The following is a 17,039-nucleotide window of genomic DNA, read 5'->3' as shown; positions in this document are numbered from 1 at the left end:
AGTACATTTATTAGACGTGTCATGGCGCACACTTTGTTACCTGTCGACACTTCTGAAAGAAGCACCCAATGTGGCTGCAGAGGAGCGTCCATGTCGTGGTGATGGGACTACACTGTGCCGGGTCGCGCTGCAGAAGCTCAGTCTACGGCACGTAACGAGAGAGAAGAGAACGCCGACGTACAACAACCCGTGATGAATTTAATGAAAACTTTTTAAAGGCTGTAAAAACACTGAAATATGAGCAATAATTTAAGTTTGTGTTGATTCTTATAAAGTTAAAATGCCCTGACAGGCCTTTTATAAATGATTTTAATACCAATTAATAAAAACATTTTTTTAAAACACAAAACAAACTTGAAATAATAATTATAAAATGTGATTTCTTAAGTGCCACTCAAATGTTAATTTCAGTAACAATATAATTTAAATCTGATGAAGTTTTATATTTTAAACACTTTTTTTGGCAAAACACTTTATTATTATTTATTATTTGTTTTTTGTTGAGATTCATCTTAAGTAAAGCTCATTACATTAGCTGCGTGCAGTACTGTTCAGGTAACTGTGTATCTTCTAAAACACTCTGTACATGAAGAACATTTGGACGATGAGACTAAAAATGTCAAAAACAGATTTACCTAAATCAAACATCCTGTAAACTTTCCCTGATGATCTACCGTCTGTGACCTCCTGTTGACCACACTGACCTGTGATCAGGTGAACGGTGTCTCTGTCATTCGTACGTCTGTTCTCACACACATGTAACTTGGGCTCCGGGTCGGGAGAAGTACGTAAGCTTTACGGCACTAAGTCACCACAGCAGCAAACTATTCACTGATTCTGGTGAAACTGGATCATATTTTTGGAGGAAATGTTTTCTGGTTTTCCCCTTGATGTCCTCGGCTGCTCCGCCTCAACTCTCTGTGATTTACAAGTTTATGGGATGTACAGGAAGTAAACTGCTGACAGCTGTTAGCTGCTGTTAGCTCTGTTAGCTCTTAGTCTGTTAGCTGCTGTAGCTGCTGTTTAGCCTCAGTCTGTTAGCTGCTGTTAGCTCATGTTTAGCTCAGTTTGTTAGTGCTGTTAGCCTCAGTCGTTAGCTGCTATTAGCTCCTTTGTTAGCTTGCCTGTTAGCTCCGTCTTTAGCTCAGTCTGTTAGCTCATGTTAGCTCAGTCTGTTAGCTGCTTTTAGCTCATGTTAGCTCAGTCTTTAGCTCTTCGTTAGCTCAGTCTGTTAGCTCTGTTAGCTCAGTCGTTAGCTGTGTTAGCTCAGTTAGCTCATGTTAGCTCATGTTAGTCAGTCTGTTAGCTGCTGTTAGCTCATGTTAGCCCAGTCTGTTATCGTGCTGTTAGCTCATGTTAGCTCAGTTTTGTTAGCTGCTGTTGCTCATGTAGTCAGTCGTTTAGCTGCTGTTAGCTCAGTTTGTTAGCTGCTGTTAGCTCATGTTAGCTCAGTCTGTTAGTGCTGTTAGCTGAGTACATTTATTAGACGTGTCATGGCGCACCACTTTGTTACCTGTCGACACTTCTGAAGAACAGCACCCAAAATGTGGCTGCAGAGGGCGTCCATGTCGTGGTGATGGGACTACACTGTGCCGGGTCGCCGCAGAAGCTCAACGTCTACGGCACGTAACGAGGAGAGAGAACGCCGACGTACAACAACCGTGATGAATTTAATGAAAACTTTTTAAAGGCTGTAAAAACACTGAAATATGAGCAATAATTTAAGTTTGTGTGTGATTCTTATAAAGTAAAATGCCCTGACAGGCCTTTTATATAATGATTTTAATACCAATTAATAAAACATTTGTTTTAAAACACAAAACAAACTTGAAATAATAATTATAAAATGTGATTCTTAAGTGCCACTCAAATGTTAATTTCAGTAACAATATAATTTAAATCTGATGAAGTTTTATATTTTAAACACTTTTTTGGCAAAACCTTTATTCTATTTTTATTATTTGTTTTTTGTTGAGATCATCTTAAGTAAAGCCATTACAGTAGCGATTAGGCGGGCAGAACTGGGGAGGGTGGTGATTTTAGAAACACTCTGTACATGAAGGAAGCATTTGGACGATGAGAGCTAAAAATGTCAAAAAATCAGATTTACCTAAATCAACATCCTGTAAACTTTCCCTGATGATCTACCGTCCTGTGAACCCTTCCTGTTGACCCACTGACCTGTGATCAGGTGAACGGGTCTCTGTCATTCGTACGTCTGTTCTCCCACATGTAACTTGGGCTCCGGGTCGGGTTATAGAAGTACGTACGCTTTACGGCACCTAAGTCACCACAGCAGCAACAAACTATTCCACTGTCTCTGTGAAACTGGATCATATTTTATGGAGGAATATGTTTTCTGGTTTCCCCTCTGATGTCCTCCGCTGCTCCGCCTCAACTCTCTTGTGATTTACATAGTTTATGCGATGGACAGGAAGTAACACTGCTGAAGCTGTAGCTGCTGTTAGCTCTGTTAGCTCAGTCTGTTAAGCTGCTGTAGCTGCTGTTGCTATGCTCAGTCTGTTAGCTCAGCTGTTAGCTGCTGTTAGACTCATGTTGTTCAGTCTGTTAGCTGGCTCATGTTAGCTGCTATTAGCTCCTTTGTTAGCTTGCCTGTTACGCTCCGTCTGTTAGCTCAGTCTGGTTAGCTCATGTTAGCTCAGTCTGTTAGCTGCTTTTAGCTCATGTTAGCTCAGTCTTTAGCTCATTGTAGCTCGTCTGTTAGCTCATGTTAGCTCTAGTCTGTTAGCTTGTTAGCTCAGTTAGCTCATGTTAGCTCATGTTAGCTCAGTCTGTTAGCTGCTGTTAGCTCATGTTAGCCCAGTCTGTTAGCTGCTGTTAGCTCATGTTAGCTCAGTTTTTGTTTAGCTGCTGTTCGCTCTCATGTAGCTCAGTCTGTTTAGCTAGCTGTTAGCTCAGTTTGTTAGCTGCATGTTAGCTCATGTTTCAGCTCAGTCTGTTAGTGCTGTTAGCTGGAAAAAATCAGAATTTTGAGAAATAAGTCAGAATTTTTTTTAAAAAGTCAGAATTATGTGGAAAAGTCAGAATTTTGAGAACAGATGTCAGAATTTTAAGAGAAAAAAATGTCAAAATTTTGAGAAATAAGTCAGAATTTTGAAGGAAAAAAAGTCAAAAATTTGTGGAAAAATGTTTTGAATTCTCAGGAAAAAGTCAGAATTTTTGAAGGTAAAAAGCCAGAATTTTAAGAGGAAAAAAGTCAGAATTGTCAGGAAAAAGTCAGCATTTTAAGAGAAAAAAAGTCAGAATTTTTATGAGATGAGTCAGAATTTCGAAGAAAAAAAAGTCAAAATTTTGTGGAAAAAAAATCAGAATTCCCAGAAAATAAGTCAGAATTTTAAGAGAAAAAAATCAGAATTTTGAGAAATAAGTCAGATTTAAAAAAAAAAAGTCAAAATTATGTGGAAAAGTCAGAATTTTGAGAACAGATGTCAGAATTTTAAGAGAAAAAAATGTCAAAATTTTGAGAAATAAGTCAGAATTTTGAAGGAAAAAATGTCAAAAATTTGTGGAAAAATGTTTTGAATTCTCAGGAAAAAGTCAGAATTTTTGAAGGTAAAAAGCCAGAATTTTAAGAGGAAAAAAGTCAGAATTGTCAGGAAAAAGTCAGCATTTTAAGAGAAAAAAAGGCAGAATTTTTATGAGATGAGTCAGAATTTCGAAGAAAAAAAAGTCAAAATTTTGTGGAAAAAAAAATCAGAATTCCCAGAAAATAAGTCAGAATTTTAAGAGAAAAAAGTCAGAACTTTCTGAAATAAGTCAGAATTGTCAGAAAAAAATCTGAATTTTAAGAGAAAAAAGTCAGAATTTTGAAGGAAAAAAATAAAAAAAAATTGTGGAAAAATGTTTTGAATTCTCAGAAAAAAAGTCAGATTTTTTTTTTTTTAAAAAGGTTAGAATTCTGAAAAAAAAAGTCACAGGAGAGAAATGTTACTGATCAGTTTATTTGGGAACACAAGAAAGTTCCAAAGTTTGTTTTGGGGAGCTTTGATGAAAATGCTAAATTGTTTTAAAATGTACTTCCTGTTATGGGCGGCGAATAAACGATCAGACTTTTTATTCATGGACTTTGTCTCTGTGTGCTTTGGACGGTTGTAGAGTTGACTTCCTCTAACTGAGCTTCATTTCCTCAAGTTTCTGAAATCTTCCAGTGATCTCAGCATCACATTCAAAATGAACCAATCCATGAATTTCCCAGTTTTGAATAATTACAGAACAGAAACTGTCTTTTCACAATATTTCATACATACATCATGTGAGGAAATGTCCCTGCAGCTCTGAGCAGCATGCTCGCTGACTGGAACGCTCCCCTCAAGGTTAAAGGTTAACCACGATCACCTGATTTTAACCTGCAGCACTTTCTTTGGAAACACTTTGAGGTGTGTCTCGTGTTATCTGAGGTATGAATGTCACAACGCTTCGACGGGTCAGGATTTTTATGTACACACAGATAATGTTTGACTGTTGCTAACACAGTTTACAGGTGGCTAAAGGTGACTGGAAGTGACCGACCTCTCTGTTTTCACCTGCATCACTGAATTCAGTTAAACATGAAAGAAGATCCATAAAGTCTGAACACACATATATAAAGTGCTTTATGAAACCTCATGAGCGATCACTGTTGTGTCTGTGCTCAGCCTGATGGAAATAAACTGCAAACTGCCAAAACAAACAAGGTTAATGTGTCGCTGGTGCACGCTCAGTTAAATCAGTGTGTTGGCAGAGCGCCTGTCAATGTGTCGAGTGTTTCTCGGCAACACTCACACACAGAGAGGTCATTCTTATTTCAAAGACCAGGTGGCGACAAAACTCTGTTTATTCCCTCAGTTAAACAGGAAACACTCAAACAACTAAATCACACACACACACACACACACACACACATTTGTATAAAAGATTCTGTAAACATGATACTAGCGTCCTCCTCCGTCCTCCTCCGTCCTCCTCCGTCCTACTCGCTCTTCCTTTTGGTGGCGTCCCTGCTGCCCCTGGAGGAGGACAAGACCTGGACCAGGAGGACGCAGCTGAGACAGGCTGACAGGATGTGTGACAGAGTAGACAAGAAGCTTCCTGTCTCCTACAAAATAAAAGTCGGTTAGCAAAGACAGACAGCGACAGGATGGAGTAAAGTCTGAGGTTGTGTTACCTGTAGAGACGTGAAGAGAACGCCCAGAGAGCCGGCACAGGACAGTGACACAGACAGCGTGGACAGTTGGCCTGTGTGCTCGTTGCAGTAGTTAGTTCGAGCCTGGAGAGCCTGCAAACAACAAATCCAACATATGAATTCACTCTGCTCTGGTTTCAGCTCAGAGGTAAGACGAGCCGAGGTTTGATTTGATCTGACACCTTGCTTGCAATTAAAGCAGCCGGACTGGAGGTCTGCATCCAGGAGGCGACTGCTGCAGGTAACCAGGAGCCCAGCAGGAGCATGACAGCAGCATACACCATGAGGAGGAGCAGCCCTACGAGACGAGATCATCAACACTTAAAGCAGATCCCTGTCAGTGCTGCAGCTGATGAAGCACATCCAGCTGCTCCACATGAGTGCTGATATAGAGAATTACAGAACTGAGACTTTGAACCACAATGTATCACTTCAGTAACATTCAGACAACCTTAACATACTTACATAGTGTTCCTGTAGCGCTGACAGAACGTTAAACAGACTGATATTATATTATAAACAGACACACACACACACACACACACTTGTTGCAGCTTTGTCTGGATAAACTTAATGGTTTTTAAATGAATTCCAGTGCAAATATTTGCTCGAGCAGCCAGTCAGATAAGAACGTGACTGTTGCCAAAAAGCAAAAAATGTAAACTGAGTTTTAATCTGTTCATAGAACTCATCATCCCTGTTTGTTTCATAGAAACTGAGAGGCGTTCAGAGAGGAGCACATCACTGCTTTAGTCAGTCAGACTTAAAAATACCTTTGAGGGTTTCACCTCCATGAAACAGGATGAGGAAGACGATGGCTGCCGTCTGCGCCAACACGAAGAGCCTCTCAGTCCAGGCGCTGCAGACACACACACACAACAACACACTGTATTCACATCAGTGCACACTAATGAGGTGTGCGCTCATTTGTTTTGTGTATTACACAGCTGCTGTGTGACTACACCAGGAGCTCTGAGCTTCAACATTAACAACACATTCCTGGATTTAAGGGTTTACTCTGAGAGCCCTGAGGCTGATTCACACACACACTGATGTCACTCGTCTCATCATGTCTCAGACTTCCAGTGAGTCAGCACTGACTCGTCTTATTCGGTCGGTACGTACAAGAGCGGGAAGTTGAGGGCAGCGGCGTACAAGACTGGACATGAGAAGGCATAAAGCTGCAGCAGGGCAGAGGTCAGACTCAGGCCCGCCGCACCTCCTATCCACAGGATCTTCAACAGCTGAGACAGCTGGGCTGCAAGGAGACAAGGAGACGAGGAGACAAGGAGACGAGGAGGTGAAACAACACTAACTACAACCAACATGGAGTCAGAGAGTGAATTATTTCAGAGTGATGTAAACAATAAAGTGGAAGTGTCTGCAGTTCCTCTAACGTCCACCTGAGGCTGGCTCCAGAAGTGAGTCAGTCTCCATAAGTCCCCATGTCCAAATGTCCAACTTCACAGCAGAAATAAACATGTTTACAGCCTGGTACAAAAAACAGTTTTGGTCTCTGTAGCTAATTTCCCCGTTCATGACAACTGTACTGAGGGTGAATTTATATACAACTCACCTGTTCACATTATATTAAGGCTTAAAGTTATGCAGGGTTAAGAGCGTGGACGCTTTGACTGAGGCAGATTTTGAGCTTCACAATAAATAAATACTGAATAGATCTTAACGTAACGTGTTTACTTCAGTGTACTGTGGGAAAATTCATCATCATCATCATCAGGCCTGATGTCGTCATGGTTACCTACACTGATCCAATCAATGGTGATCAATCAAGACAACAGTGAGATGTGAGTGTGTTCACTTCAGCTCTGAGAAGTGACTACTCACTTTTGTTCCCTTCCTGTGAGTGTATCTGATGAACTGAAGGATGAAGTGTTTCTTTATGTTCAGATGAGTAAATAAACTATTTAAAAACATCTTAATGATCTGACAATGCATCGACACAAAGCTGAAAACAGTTCAGACATAAAACACATTAAAGCAGCTGTAACATGAATCTATAAACATCACATGACAGAACACTGAGTTTTAAAGCTTTAAGTACATTTAGCTGAAGATACTTTTACTGACATTTTTTAGTGCTTTTACTTTGAAAAACTCAAAACCTAAAACCACTCTAAAGCATCTTTGTTGTGCTGACGTTGTTGCCACGTGATCCACAGAGTTTCTTACCCAGTAAAGAGTCCAGAAGGATCCAAAATCCAAAGGTTCTGTTTAGCAGAAACTTCAGACACGGAACTGAAACACAGAGTTCAAACCACAGCTGTGACTCAGAGTCAGTGTAAGTCACCCAGCTCCAAACATCTGGACAAACATAACGCAACATTTCATTCCAATATTTCATAACTACGAGTCTCACCGTGCATGTGAACGTTGACGAAAATCTCCTCGTAACATTTTTCCGGCATCAAAAAAGAAACCAGGAACTGTCTGACAGGAGAAGAAGAAGCCATGGTGGTCTGCTGCTCTGTGACGGCGGGGAGTGGTCAAAGGTTCCCTGGTGTTTACAGCCGAGAGCCGGGGTCAACAAGGTCACCAGCAGCAGCTGATATCACTGACTAGTCCAGCAGCAGTGAGCCTAGCTCGGCGTCTGTCTTTCAGCCTTTTATTTCACCAAGCTCTCACCAACCACTAAAAGTCAGTCCCACATTTACTCTTGTCCGGCGGCTTCTTGCTCGCTCACTCTCTCCTTTTCTCTTCTTAGCTTCCTCCGTCAGCGTCCTCTTCACTCTCTTCTCCTCTGCCATCATGTCCATAGAAGCTGCTGAGCCTGGTTACCTCCTCTTCTTCTTCCTGGTCGTCCATAACGCCTGTTGGTACAAACACTCAGTTTGAGCTCAGAGCGACAGGGCGACAGGTACCCGTCGCTCTGTGCTCACTGCCAAGGTCTGAAGTTTTCACGTTTCATTTGCCTTCATTCAAAGTTTGACAGATGTGAAGACATGAAACTGTTCCAATATACACACAGAAGTTACTTCGTGCTCATGTAACAGATTACATCTCCACCTCATCGTCAGAGCTGTCAGAGAAGACACGTTTCTAAAAGAACCAGGAGGGATTGGAGTCACGATGGATGGGAGGTTTCATGGTTTTGCATAATATGAGAGTGTTGCCGTGGTGACTCTCTTAATCTCTATTTGAATATTTCATATTTACAGACTTGTGATGCTCTCAAAGAACGTGGTCCAGTTCAACGCCAGGCTGTTCATCACCTGCAGGCGGCGCTCATCAACGGACTGGTCGGCTGCCTGTGTGGACAAAGACAAAGGTGACTGTCACTGTCAGATATGTGACTCTTCATCATGCAGGCGTGGTAACAGGGTCGACTGATGGACGCCTCCTGTCTGAATCTGCACAAAGCATCCACGTTGTTGCTGTGGCACAGTATCAGAAGTAATGAATGCTTATTAAATCATTAATTGGAAATAATGTTGCATTTTACAGTAAAATGAAACTTTTGGTTTCTTTTTCTAAACTCAGCATTTCTTTCATTTCTGTGCAGACGACTGAGGTGAGTGTTTCCCTGATGTAAAGTGAATAAATGGTGTGAACAGACTTGTCCTCCATTAAAACAAGTCAAAGAACCAAAGAAAAGACTCAACATGGGAACATTAAGTTTGTATGATCCAAAAAATACAAATACAGACAGAGAAATGTTTAAAAAGTTCATAGAAATATCAGAAAACTGAACTACTGCTTCACTGTTTGGCTTCATTTATTACAGGTGAGTCACTCAGACAGATCAAAGTGTAAAACAATGATCCACTTTATGATCCGTCATTAAGGAACAGGTGGTTAAACATTCACAGAGTTATCAGCTCCTGCTTTTGTTTCACGCCCTCAGAGCTCACTGTTCCTTCATTAGCTCGTCTGTCTGATCACATTTTAAACTTCAGATTCAAATGAGATGAAGTCAGAGTTCAGGTGATGAGAGGATGGAGGACAGAGAAACCCTCTGCAGGTCATGAACGCATCCTTCATCTTTTAACATCAAATCAGATCAGATTTTATTTGTAGAGCCCAAAGTCACAAAGTCCATTTTCCTCTGAGGCTTTACAACCTGTGCAGGGAGTGACACCCTCTGTCCTTAGACCCTCGGAGAGAGTGAGGAAAAGCCTGTTGTGGTTGTGATGTTGGACTTTTACAGAACATGAGAGGAAGGAAGGGAGGGAGGAAGCAGAGGGCGGAGGGAGCAGATTTACAACCTCTCACTGATAGTGAACTCTGCCTTGCACAAGCGTTGCTAGGAGACGGCATGTGTGTTCAGAAACTCTTGTTTTTATTAAAACGTGATAAACTTGATTTATTGACAGCTGCAGTCCTGAGCTCTGCACAGCAGCTCAGAGACACAGACACATGCAGAATGCAGCGTGCACAGCGTGGTCATGCATCCACGTCCTGCACGCCGTGTCAATGACACATTGTTCGTGCTGCTGCAGGTTCAAAGTCCGGCGTGCTGCGATCCTGCAGCCATACATCACCCGCAACCTGTGGAGTTGGACAACGCTCCTCACAGTTCAGAGCTGCTTCAGCAACAATCACAGCCGATGTGATCCCTGAGCTCTGTCAGGGTGAAGCAGAGGTGAGTCCATCAATAAAGTTCCTGTTAAAACAACCAAACAAGCGCCGTCTCTCTCAGATACTGTATGACTCACAGATGCCATTGTGGCCTATCCCTGGCTCTGTTTGTCCACGTTATCTGCCTGTCGTAACACCTCCCACACCTGAAAACCCCTGCCTGTATATAGTTTCTGCTGCCAGTGCAAACACACTTCCATCTTTGGGTTTGTTAGAGGCGGAACCTCTCTGTGAAAGCAGAAGCGAAGGAAACTCTTTGAGAGCTGATCTGAAGCCGACGGAGCCGCTTTACTTTCAGACATGTGCACTGGAAAATGCTCTCGCTGCATCGCGGTGACTCTGTACCCGCTGGCGCTCATATCCATCATCTGTAACATCGTGCTGTTCTTTCCTGACGGAGACATCAAGTACGCCCAAGATGGACACATCACCGAGGAGGTGAAATACATGGGGGGGCTCGTCGGAGGAGGTTTGCTGGTGAGTTGCCTGAAGGGTGTGACCCTGAACATGCTTCTGAGGAACGTTTGAAAGAGTTTTCTGAACATCAGGATGAAGTCAAACATTTACTGTCCTGATGTAGGTTTTGCTCCCAGCGCTTTACATCAACCTGACGGGGAAACAGGGCTGCTGTGGGAACCGCTGCGGGGTGAGTCGGACATCAAGAAGATATTTAAGGTTTGATCGAATGTTTCCGGTGCTCAGTCAGAGATACATTTCATTTCATTGTGTGACGCTGCCGCACGGTTCTGTTTGAACACGATCAGATAACTCTGACGCTGACAGAAGTTCAGACTCAGTGTGAATCATAGCTTCCTGTTTGAGAGTGTTTTCTTCAGGTTGTCAGGATGACGTCACCTGAGCTGCAGTCAGAGGAAGTTGAAGCAAATGTCAGCTGACCTCTGAGCGGCTCATACATACCTGAGTTATCAGGATGAGCATAAATAAAGAGTCTGGAATCTTCTTATCACTGAACTTTCTGCAGATGTTCTTGTCTATCGCCTTCGCTGCCGTGGGCGTCGCTGGCGCCCTGTACAGCCTCAGCGTGGCGGCTGTGGGTCTGCAGAACGGGCCTCTGTGCAAAGTGGTGCTGATCTGGGGGACACCTTTTAAAAACACGTGAGTCTCTGAACGTTCTCGTGACGCTTCACCTCAGGTCCTTCAGGTGTCACTGAGCTCTCTCTCTGTCCTCTGTGCAGCGACAGCAGCTACCTGACCGACGACTCCACGTGGTGGCAGTGCACGGAGCCCAAGAACATCGTGCAGTTCAACATCGGACTGTTCGCCACTCTGGTGGTCACCAGCAGCCTGGAGGCCATCCTGTGCGCCATCCAGATGATCAACGGGCTGTTCGGCTGCCTGTGCGGGGCCTGCGTGGATAAAGGGGTAGGACACACACACACACACACACACACACACACACACACACACACTTTAACCTCTTCTCTCTTTTTACAGCCACTGTGAGCTCCTGATGGTCGCCTGGTGCCTCCTGCTGGACGACCCAGAGAACTGTTTGTGGTTGCAGCTGCATAAATTTTCACTTTGTTCGACAGATTTTTATACTTTTTATGTAAATTTCATGAAGCTTAACGCAATAAAACCCAAGAAATGTTTGCAAAATGAGTCATTGGACTTTAAATCGGTGCCAGGTCACAGTTAAAATAAGAAACAGAGAGATGAGCGGTTGTTCTTCAATGACACCTTTAATGTCGGTTGTGTTACAGGGTTAATATCTGTGCAAACACGTCAGTGTCACCTCTAAACGTCCACACTATTTCTCCGCTAACGTCAAAGGACGACGACTCTGCACGTGGAATGTGGAGTGTGGAAATGGCACATCAGGAGGTGGTCGACATTTTTCAACATGACAAGAAAAGAAAAGGCAAAGTGTAGTGATTAAAAAGGCAAACGCTCGGTCCCAACAGGAGAGGAATGAAACACTGGAATGACGGGATGAGAAGAAGTCGCCGGCTGAGTTAAAAACGTGACAGCACGTTTGAGGCGGCTGAGTTAGCGTCGTTAATAAAATCATCTTCAAACAAGCTTTTTAAGATTTTAACGAGAGTAACGGACTTCAGAGTTTTGTGCGATTCGACTGTTTGAGGTAGACAGGAAACATCTGGAGTGTCAGACTTCATGTCACTTCTGGAGTGTTAAACATCTAAAAAATAAATTAATACTAAGACTTGGACCGTGTCAATCAGAGGGGAGAGATGTGCGTGGTCCCGTGGTGACCTCCAGCTCGTTATCGTTTGTGCATGTTCATCAGTCAAACTGCTTCATCATGAGCTTCCGGCTCGCCTCGTAACCCAGGAACAGCGCTCCGTTAGCGGGGAAGGTGCGGACCAGAGTGGGCGTGAGTCCGGAGTAGAGCGCTCTGACGCCTGAACGACACAAACAGTGACAGATTAGATCCTGACAGACGAACAGAAGCGAGAGAGAGAACCTGAACGCACCGCCGACGTCCACCCACCTTCAGTACGAGCGATGTTCATGAAGGTTTTGAAGAAGCCTCCCTGCTTGCCCGTCATGGACATGACCTGGATCCGAGACTTGACGCAGTCCATCGGGTAGACCACCAGCCAGAGGCACGCCCCCCCAAAACCACCGCTGAACATGATGGGAGCCACGCCTTCAAAATAAAAGAGGACACAGATCATACACGGCTGCACTGAAACCAGATTTCAAAGTAAAAGTCTGACAGCTGTGACATCACTCTGTACCCAAGTCGTCTTTGTCACACTTCATGTAGTCGGCGAAGGCGGTGCGGCTCAGCTCGTAGGCGCCGAAGAAGCAGAAGTACCCGGGCACTTCTCGGGCGATGGTGGTGGTCAGGCCCTGGAAGAAGCCCTGCGGACCCTCGTGCCTCATGATGGACTTCACCACCGACCACACCGTGCTGCAGACAGAGGCGTCAAGTCACAGTCAACGTTCAAAGACTGCGTTGTGAAATGGTTGTGTAAAGGTTTGTAAAGGCTTACTTCTGGCTCTTGGCGATCTTCCCGGACGCCTCCATCTCGTACATGGCCTGCAGCCGACACTTGACGAGCTCGGTGGGGCAGAGAACTAACGAGGAGAAGATGGACGCCACTGAGCCGGCGCAGGCTTTCTGCATGTCGCTGAAACACAGCGAAGGACGAGCGGTCAGAGGTCGCACACGAGTTCTCAGCTTCCCGTTTCAAACCCTCCTCTCTTACCTCAGCACGGTGTCTCGGTGCAGGCCGGCGGCGAGGCGGATCACCTGCTGGCAGAAGCCGTAGCTCATGAAGAGCACCGAGTTCTCGGCGATGTTGGCCATCAGCGCCGGCGTGGTGCCCTGGTAGAGGCCGCGCAGGCCGACCTGCTTGTAGGTGGCCGTGACGCAGTGGATGAAGCCGCGGTACATCGTGGGAAAGGTCTGCATCTTGACCTTCGCCGTGTCCAGAGGCTGCCCGCTGAAGACACATGCAGCGCCCCCTGCAGGGAGAGACAGGAAGGACGACAACGACAGAGTTAGAGACGATCGTCACTTCACTGAGCATCACAACACAAACACAGAGAGAGATGAGTCAGCTGATTGTTCCACACAGATTAAACACGGCGGACTCTGTAACTCTGTTTGTTCGGTGACGATCAGAGCGTGTAGTTACCCACGGCGCCCGCAGAGAGGTCGATGACGGCCTGGACCGCCGGGTGAGGAGCCATGATGGTTGTTAGACGAGGTTTCTCTGTCGAATCGACCTGAACAAACAAGATGAACGACACGTCCATCATCAGAGCATGTTAATCACACGTTAATCACATGTTAATCACATGTTAATCACATGTTAATCACACAGCATAACGTTTCTTCTCATTCTGTGCATGTCAGCAGAGCCGAGCACACACAGGTTATAAAGTTCACCACAATAAAACACGACCTCTTTGTGACAGCAGGAATTATTCACAGCGGTCACATTTGATAAAGTCACTTCTCTTCAGACGTTAGATATTATTATAATTATGATTAATTAGATATTATTTAGCTCTTTAAACCTGATTTGACTCTGTGAATCTAAACTCTGCACGCTCGAAGGAAAACATAAAAATAAACTGATTATAAACTGTAGCTCAGCCTTTTTCTTATTTGTCATTTCAGAACTTTATTTATTTATTTCTAATATTTATCAAACTCAAACACATGTAAACTGTTTGTGTACGTGAATATTAGAAATCTCTCTCATTATAATGCAGCAAACCACGACCTCAGTAATAAACAGAATCATTAAATTACAAAAAGTGAAACATTATGAAAGTCGAGTTGTTTGATCACACTGGATTACTTTATTATTTATAGAAGTGCTTCACACAATAAAACACAAACTGGGGAGACGTGAACTCATTTTACAGAGAAAACAATCAAATAAAATAAAATGATAATAAAGAGTTCAGTCAGGATTTTTATTATTTAATTAAGAAAAACAAAATTTACTTTAATTAGACTAAATAAATATGAAACTAACTGTGTCCTCTCTCTCTTTAAGATGCTTTTACTGTTAAAGTTACATATGAGCAGTATTTATACTTCTGTTTGCAATATTTGTACTTTTGTTTGCAGTATTTCTCCTTCTGTTTGAGTATTTCTCCTTCTGTTTGCAGTATTTATACTTCTGTGTGCAGTATTTATACTTCTGTGTGCAGTATTTATACTTCTGTTTGAGTATTTGTACTTTTGTTTGCAGTATTTCTCCTTCTGTTTGAGTATTTCTCCTTCTGTTTGCAGTATTTCTCCTTCTGTTTGCAGTATTTATACTTCTGTTTGCAGTATTTCTCCTTCTGTGTGCAGTATTTCTACTTTTGTTTGCAATATTTATACTTCTGTTTGCAGTATTTCTACTTTTGTTTGCAGTATTTCTCCTTCTGTTTGCAGTATTTATACTTTAGTTTGCAGTATTTCTCTTTCTGTTTGAGTATTTCTCCTTCTGTTTGCGGTATTTATACTTCTGTTTGCAGTATTTATACTTCTGTGTTTGCAGTATTTATACTTCTGTTTGCAGTATTTATACTTCTGTTTGAGTATTTCTCCTTCTGTATTTCTCCTTCTGTTTGCAGTATATATACACTTTTGTTTGCAGTATTTATACTTCTGTTTGCAGTATATATACTTCTGTTTGCAGTATTTATACTTCTGTTTGAGTATTTCTCCTTCTGTATTTCTCCTTCTGTTTGCAGTATATATACTTTTGTTTGCAGTATTTATACTTCTGTTTGCAGTATTTCTCCTATTGTTTGCAGTATTTATACTTCTGTTTGCAATATTTATACTTTTGTTTGCAGTATTTATACTTTTGTTTGCAGTATTTCTCCTTCTGTTTGAGTATTTATACTTCTGTTTGCAATATTTATACTTTTGTTTGCAGTATTTATACTTCTGTTTGCAGTATTTCTTCTTCTGTTTGCAGTATTTCTTCTTCTGTTTGCAGTATTTATACTTCTGTTTGCAGTTTTTCTCCTTCTGTTTGAGTATTTATACTTCTGTTTGCAGTATTTCTCCTTCTGTTTGCAGTATTTCTCCTTCTGTTTACAGTATTTCTCCTTCTGTTTGAGTATTTCTCCTTCAGTTTGCAGTATTTATACTTCTGTTTGCAGTATTTATACTTCTGTTTGCAGTATTTATACTTCTGTTTGCAGTATTTGCTGATGTAACCTCTCCGTGTGTACCACGTGGTCACCGGCAGATGGCGCCAAAACGCCATTTGTAGTCCGGACATAAACACATATTTAAAATATAAAAATAACTAAAATACATGTTTGTAGTTTTTTTTGTCTTTTAGACTCAAAATAAATTTTGGAGTAAAACGTAAAAAAATAAAAATAAAAAATAAATCTCTTTTTGGCGCCGCCACACGCGTAACTTAGCAACAGCCGTTAGCAACACTCGTGCGACTCCGTAAATTCTCCGGAAAGTTCCGAAAAGTTGGAGCCGAGTGTTTCAGGTCGAACTGAGCCTGGATACGAACCTCACAGGACAGATCCTGGTTCCGCTCGGAGCATCAACCCGTCCTCTGCCGACCGGCTTCGAGTCTTTATGAGTGGAACCAACAAACCGAACCGGGAGAGCTGCTGACCGGAGCTGACGTCGTCCGCAGCTGAACGCATGCTGGGCTCAAACATCCAGAGTGTATCGGGTCGCTGTCGCTGAGTGAAGCCGGCGGGAGGCCGCTGTCTGCGGTCAATGAGCGGATCGACCGGCCGGAGACCACGGAGCCAGAGAGGAGGACACACGGAGAGGAGCGCTCACTCTCATCGAAACCCAGACACCCAAACCACCGCCGCGTTATTCTCTCCCGCCCATCCTCCTCTGAATATATTGAACATTACAAATAAAATGATCGAAACAATGACGGACCTTCATTTTGCTGCCATCAAACTGCGCTGCAGAGGCGGGAAAACACAGAAATATATGTATAAATGTACAGAGACAAAAAAGTAGCCGCTGTGTTATCTCCTCACAACTTACGATCTTTGATGCGAATGCTAAAGCTTCCGGTATACGCGCTTGTTGTTTTGGTTTTCAAAATAAAATAACGAGAAGTTACAGCACACCCTGCTGGCTGTTTGAGGTTATTGAAGTTTTTTCAACCTTTCATATACATAAATACACACACACACACACACATACATATATATATATATGTATATGTGTGTATGTGTGTGTGTGTGTGTGTGTGTATATATATATATATACACACACACACACACACACACATACACACATATACATATATATATATATGTATGTGTGTGTGTGTGTGTGTATTTATGTATATGAAAGGTTGAAAAAACTTCAATAACCTCAAACAGCCAGCAGGGTGTGCTGTAACTTCTCGTTTGAACTTCCTGTGCCGTCCTGTTTTAGCTTCACTCGCCTCAACACGTTTTCTCTTCTTCTTCTTCTTCTCTTCTTCAGGTGTTCCCAAAGAAAAACAGGCTGGTGTGGCTCTGCGTGCCGGCATGGAATCGCAGCAGTGGTCGTGGTCCTGCTATTGACGCCGTTTGATGTTGTTGTGAGCCACGCGCTCTACAACCAACCCGTGGATTCAGCTGGGCAAGGTCTGTAGAGAGAGGACCAACTGTTAGACTGGACACTGCTTTGTTCAGAGGTTCTGTCGCTGTGTTCACTGTTGTTAGACTGGACACTGCTGGTTCAGAGGTTCTGTCGCTGTGTTCACTGTTAAGACTGGACACTGCCGGTTCAGAGGTTCTGTCGCTCGTGTTCCCTGTTATTAATGACCATGCCGGT

At 43.0% G+C, this 17,039-nt stretch overlaps 4 protein-coding genes across 4 annotated transcripts in view; 2 read left to right on the top strand and 2 right to left on the bottom strand.

Annotated features, from left to right (window-relative positions):
- The window catches only part of slc25a35 (solute carrier family 25 member 35), a 34,468-nt gene that overhangs the window by 16,044 nt on the left and 1,385 nt on the right, over positions 1-17,039 (top strand). The gene's annotated exons all lie outside the window — the stretch shown is intronic.
- On the bottom strand, positions 3,945-7,776 carry LOC104937332 (mannose-P-dolichol utilization defect 1 protein). The gene is made up of 7 exons (XM_027273457.1): positions 7,560-7,776; positions 7,373-7,438; positions 6,308-6,440; positions 5,956-6,041; positions 5,365-5,480; positions 5,165-5,275; positions 3,945-5,095 (listed from the first exon to the last, which is right to left on the bottom strand). The coding sequence occupies exons 1-7, from the start codon at positions 7,651-7,653 to the stop codon at positions 4,970-4,972; spliced, it is 732 nt and encodes a 243-aa protein (XP_027129258.1). The 5' UTR covers positions 7,654-7,776; the 3' UTR covers positions 3,945-4,969.
- Positions 9,931-11,398, top strand: tm4sf21a (transmembrane 4 L six family member 21a). The gene is made up of 5 exons (XM_027273458.1): positions 9,931-10,255; positions 10,359-10,424; positions 10,761-10,894; positions 10,975-11,161; positions 11,234-11,398. Exons 1-5 carry the CDS (start codon positions 10,079-10,081, stop codon positions 11,240-11,242), a joined length of 573 nt encoding a protein of 190 aa, XP_027129259.1. The 5' UTR covers positions 9,931-10,078; the 3' UTR covers positions 11,243-11,398.
- Positions 11,463-16,335, bottom strand: slc25a15b (solute carrier family 25 member 15b). The gene is made up of 7 exons (XM_027273456.1): positions 15,757-16,335; positions 13,408-13,498; positions 12,976-13,234; positions 12,760-12,897; positions 12,502-12,677; positions 12,252-12,410; positions 11,463-12,162 (listed from the first exon to the last, which is right to left on the bottom strand). The coding sequence occupies exons 2-7, from the start codon at positions 13,460-13,462 to the stop codon at positions 12,044-12,046; spliced, it is 906 nt and encodes a 301-aa protein (XP_027129257.1). The 5' UTR covers positions 13,463-13,498; positions 15,757-16,335; the 3' UTR covers positions 11,463-12,043.

Source organism: Larimichthys crocea, chromosome XXII (genome assembly GCF_000972845.2).
Source record: "Larimichthys crocea isolate SSNF chromosome XXII, L_crocea_2.0, whole genome shotgun sequence".
NCBI classification, from domain to species: Eukaryota; Metazoa; Chordata; class Actinopteri; family Sciaenidae; genus Larimichthys; species Larimichthys crocea.
Note: the sequence above shows the minus strand (reverse complement) of the source record. Positions and strands in the feature narration are given on the sequence as shown.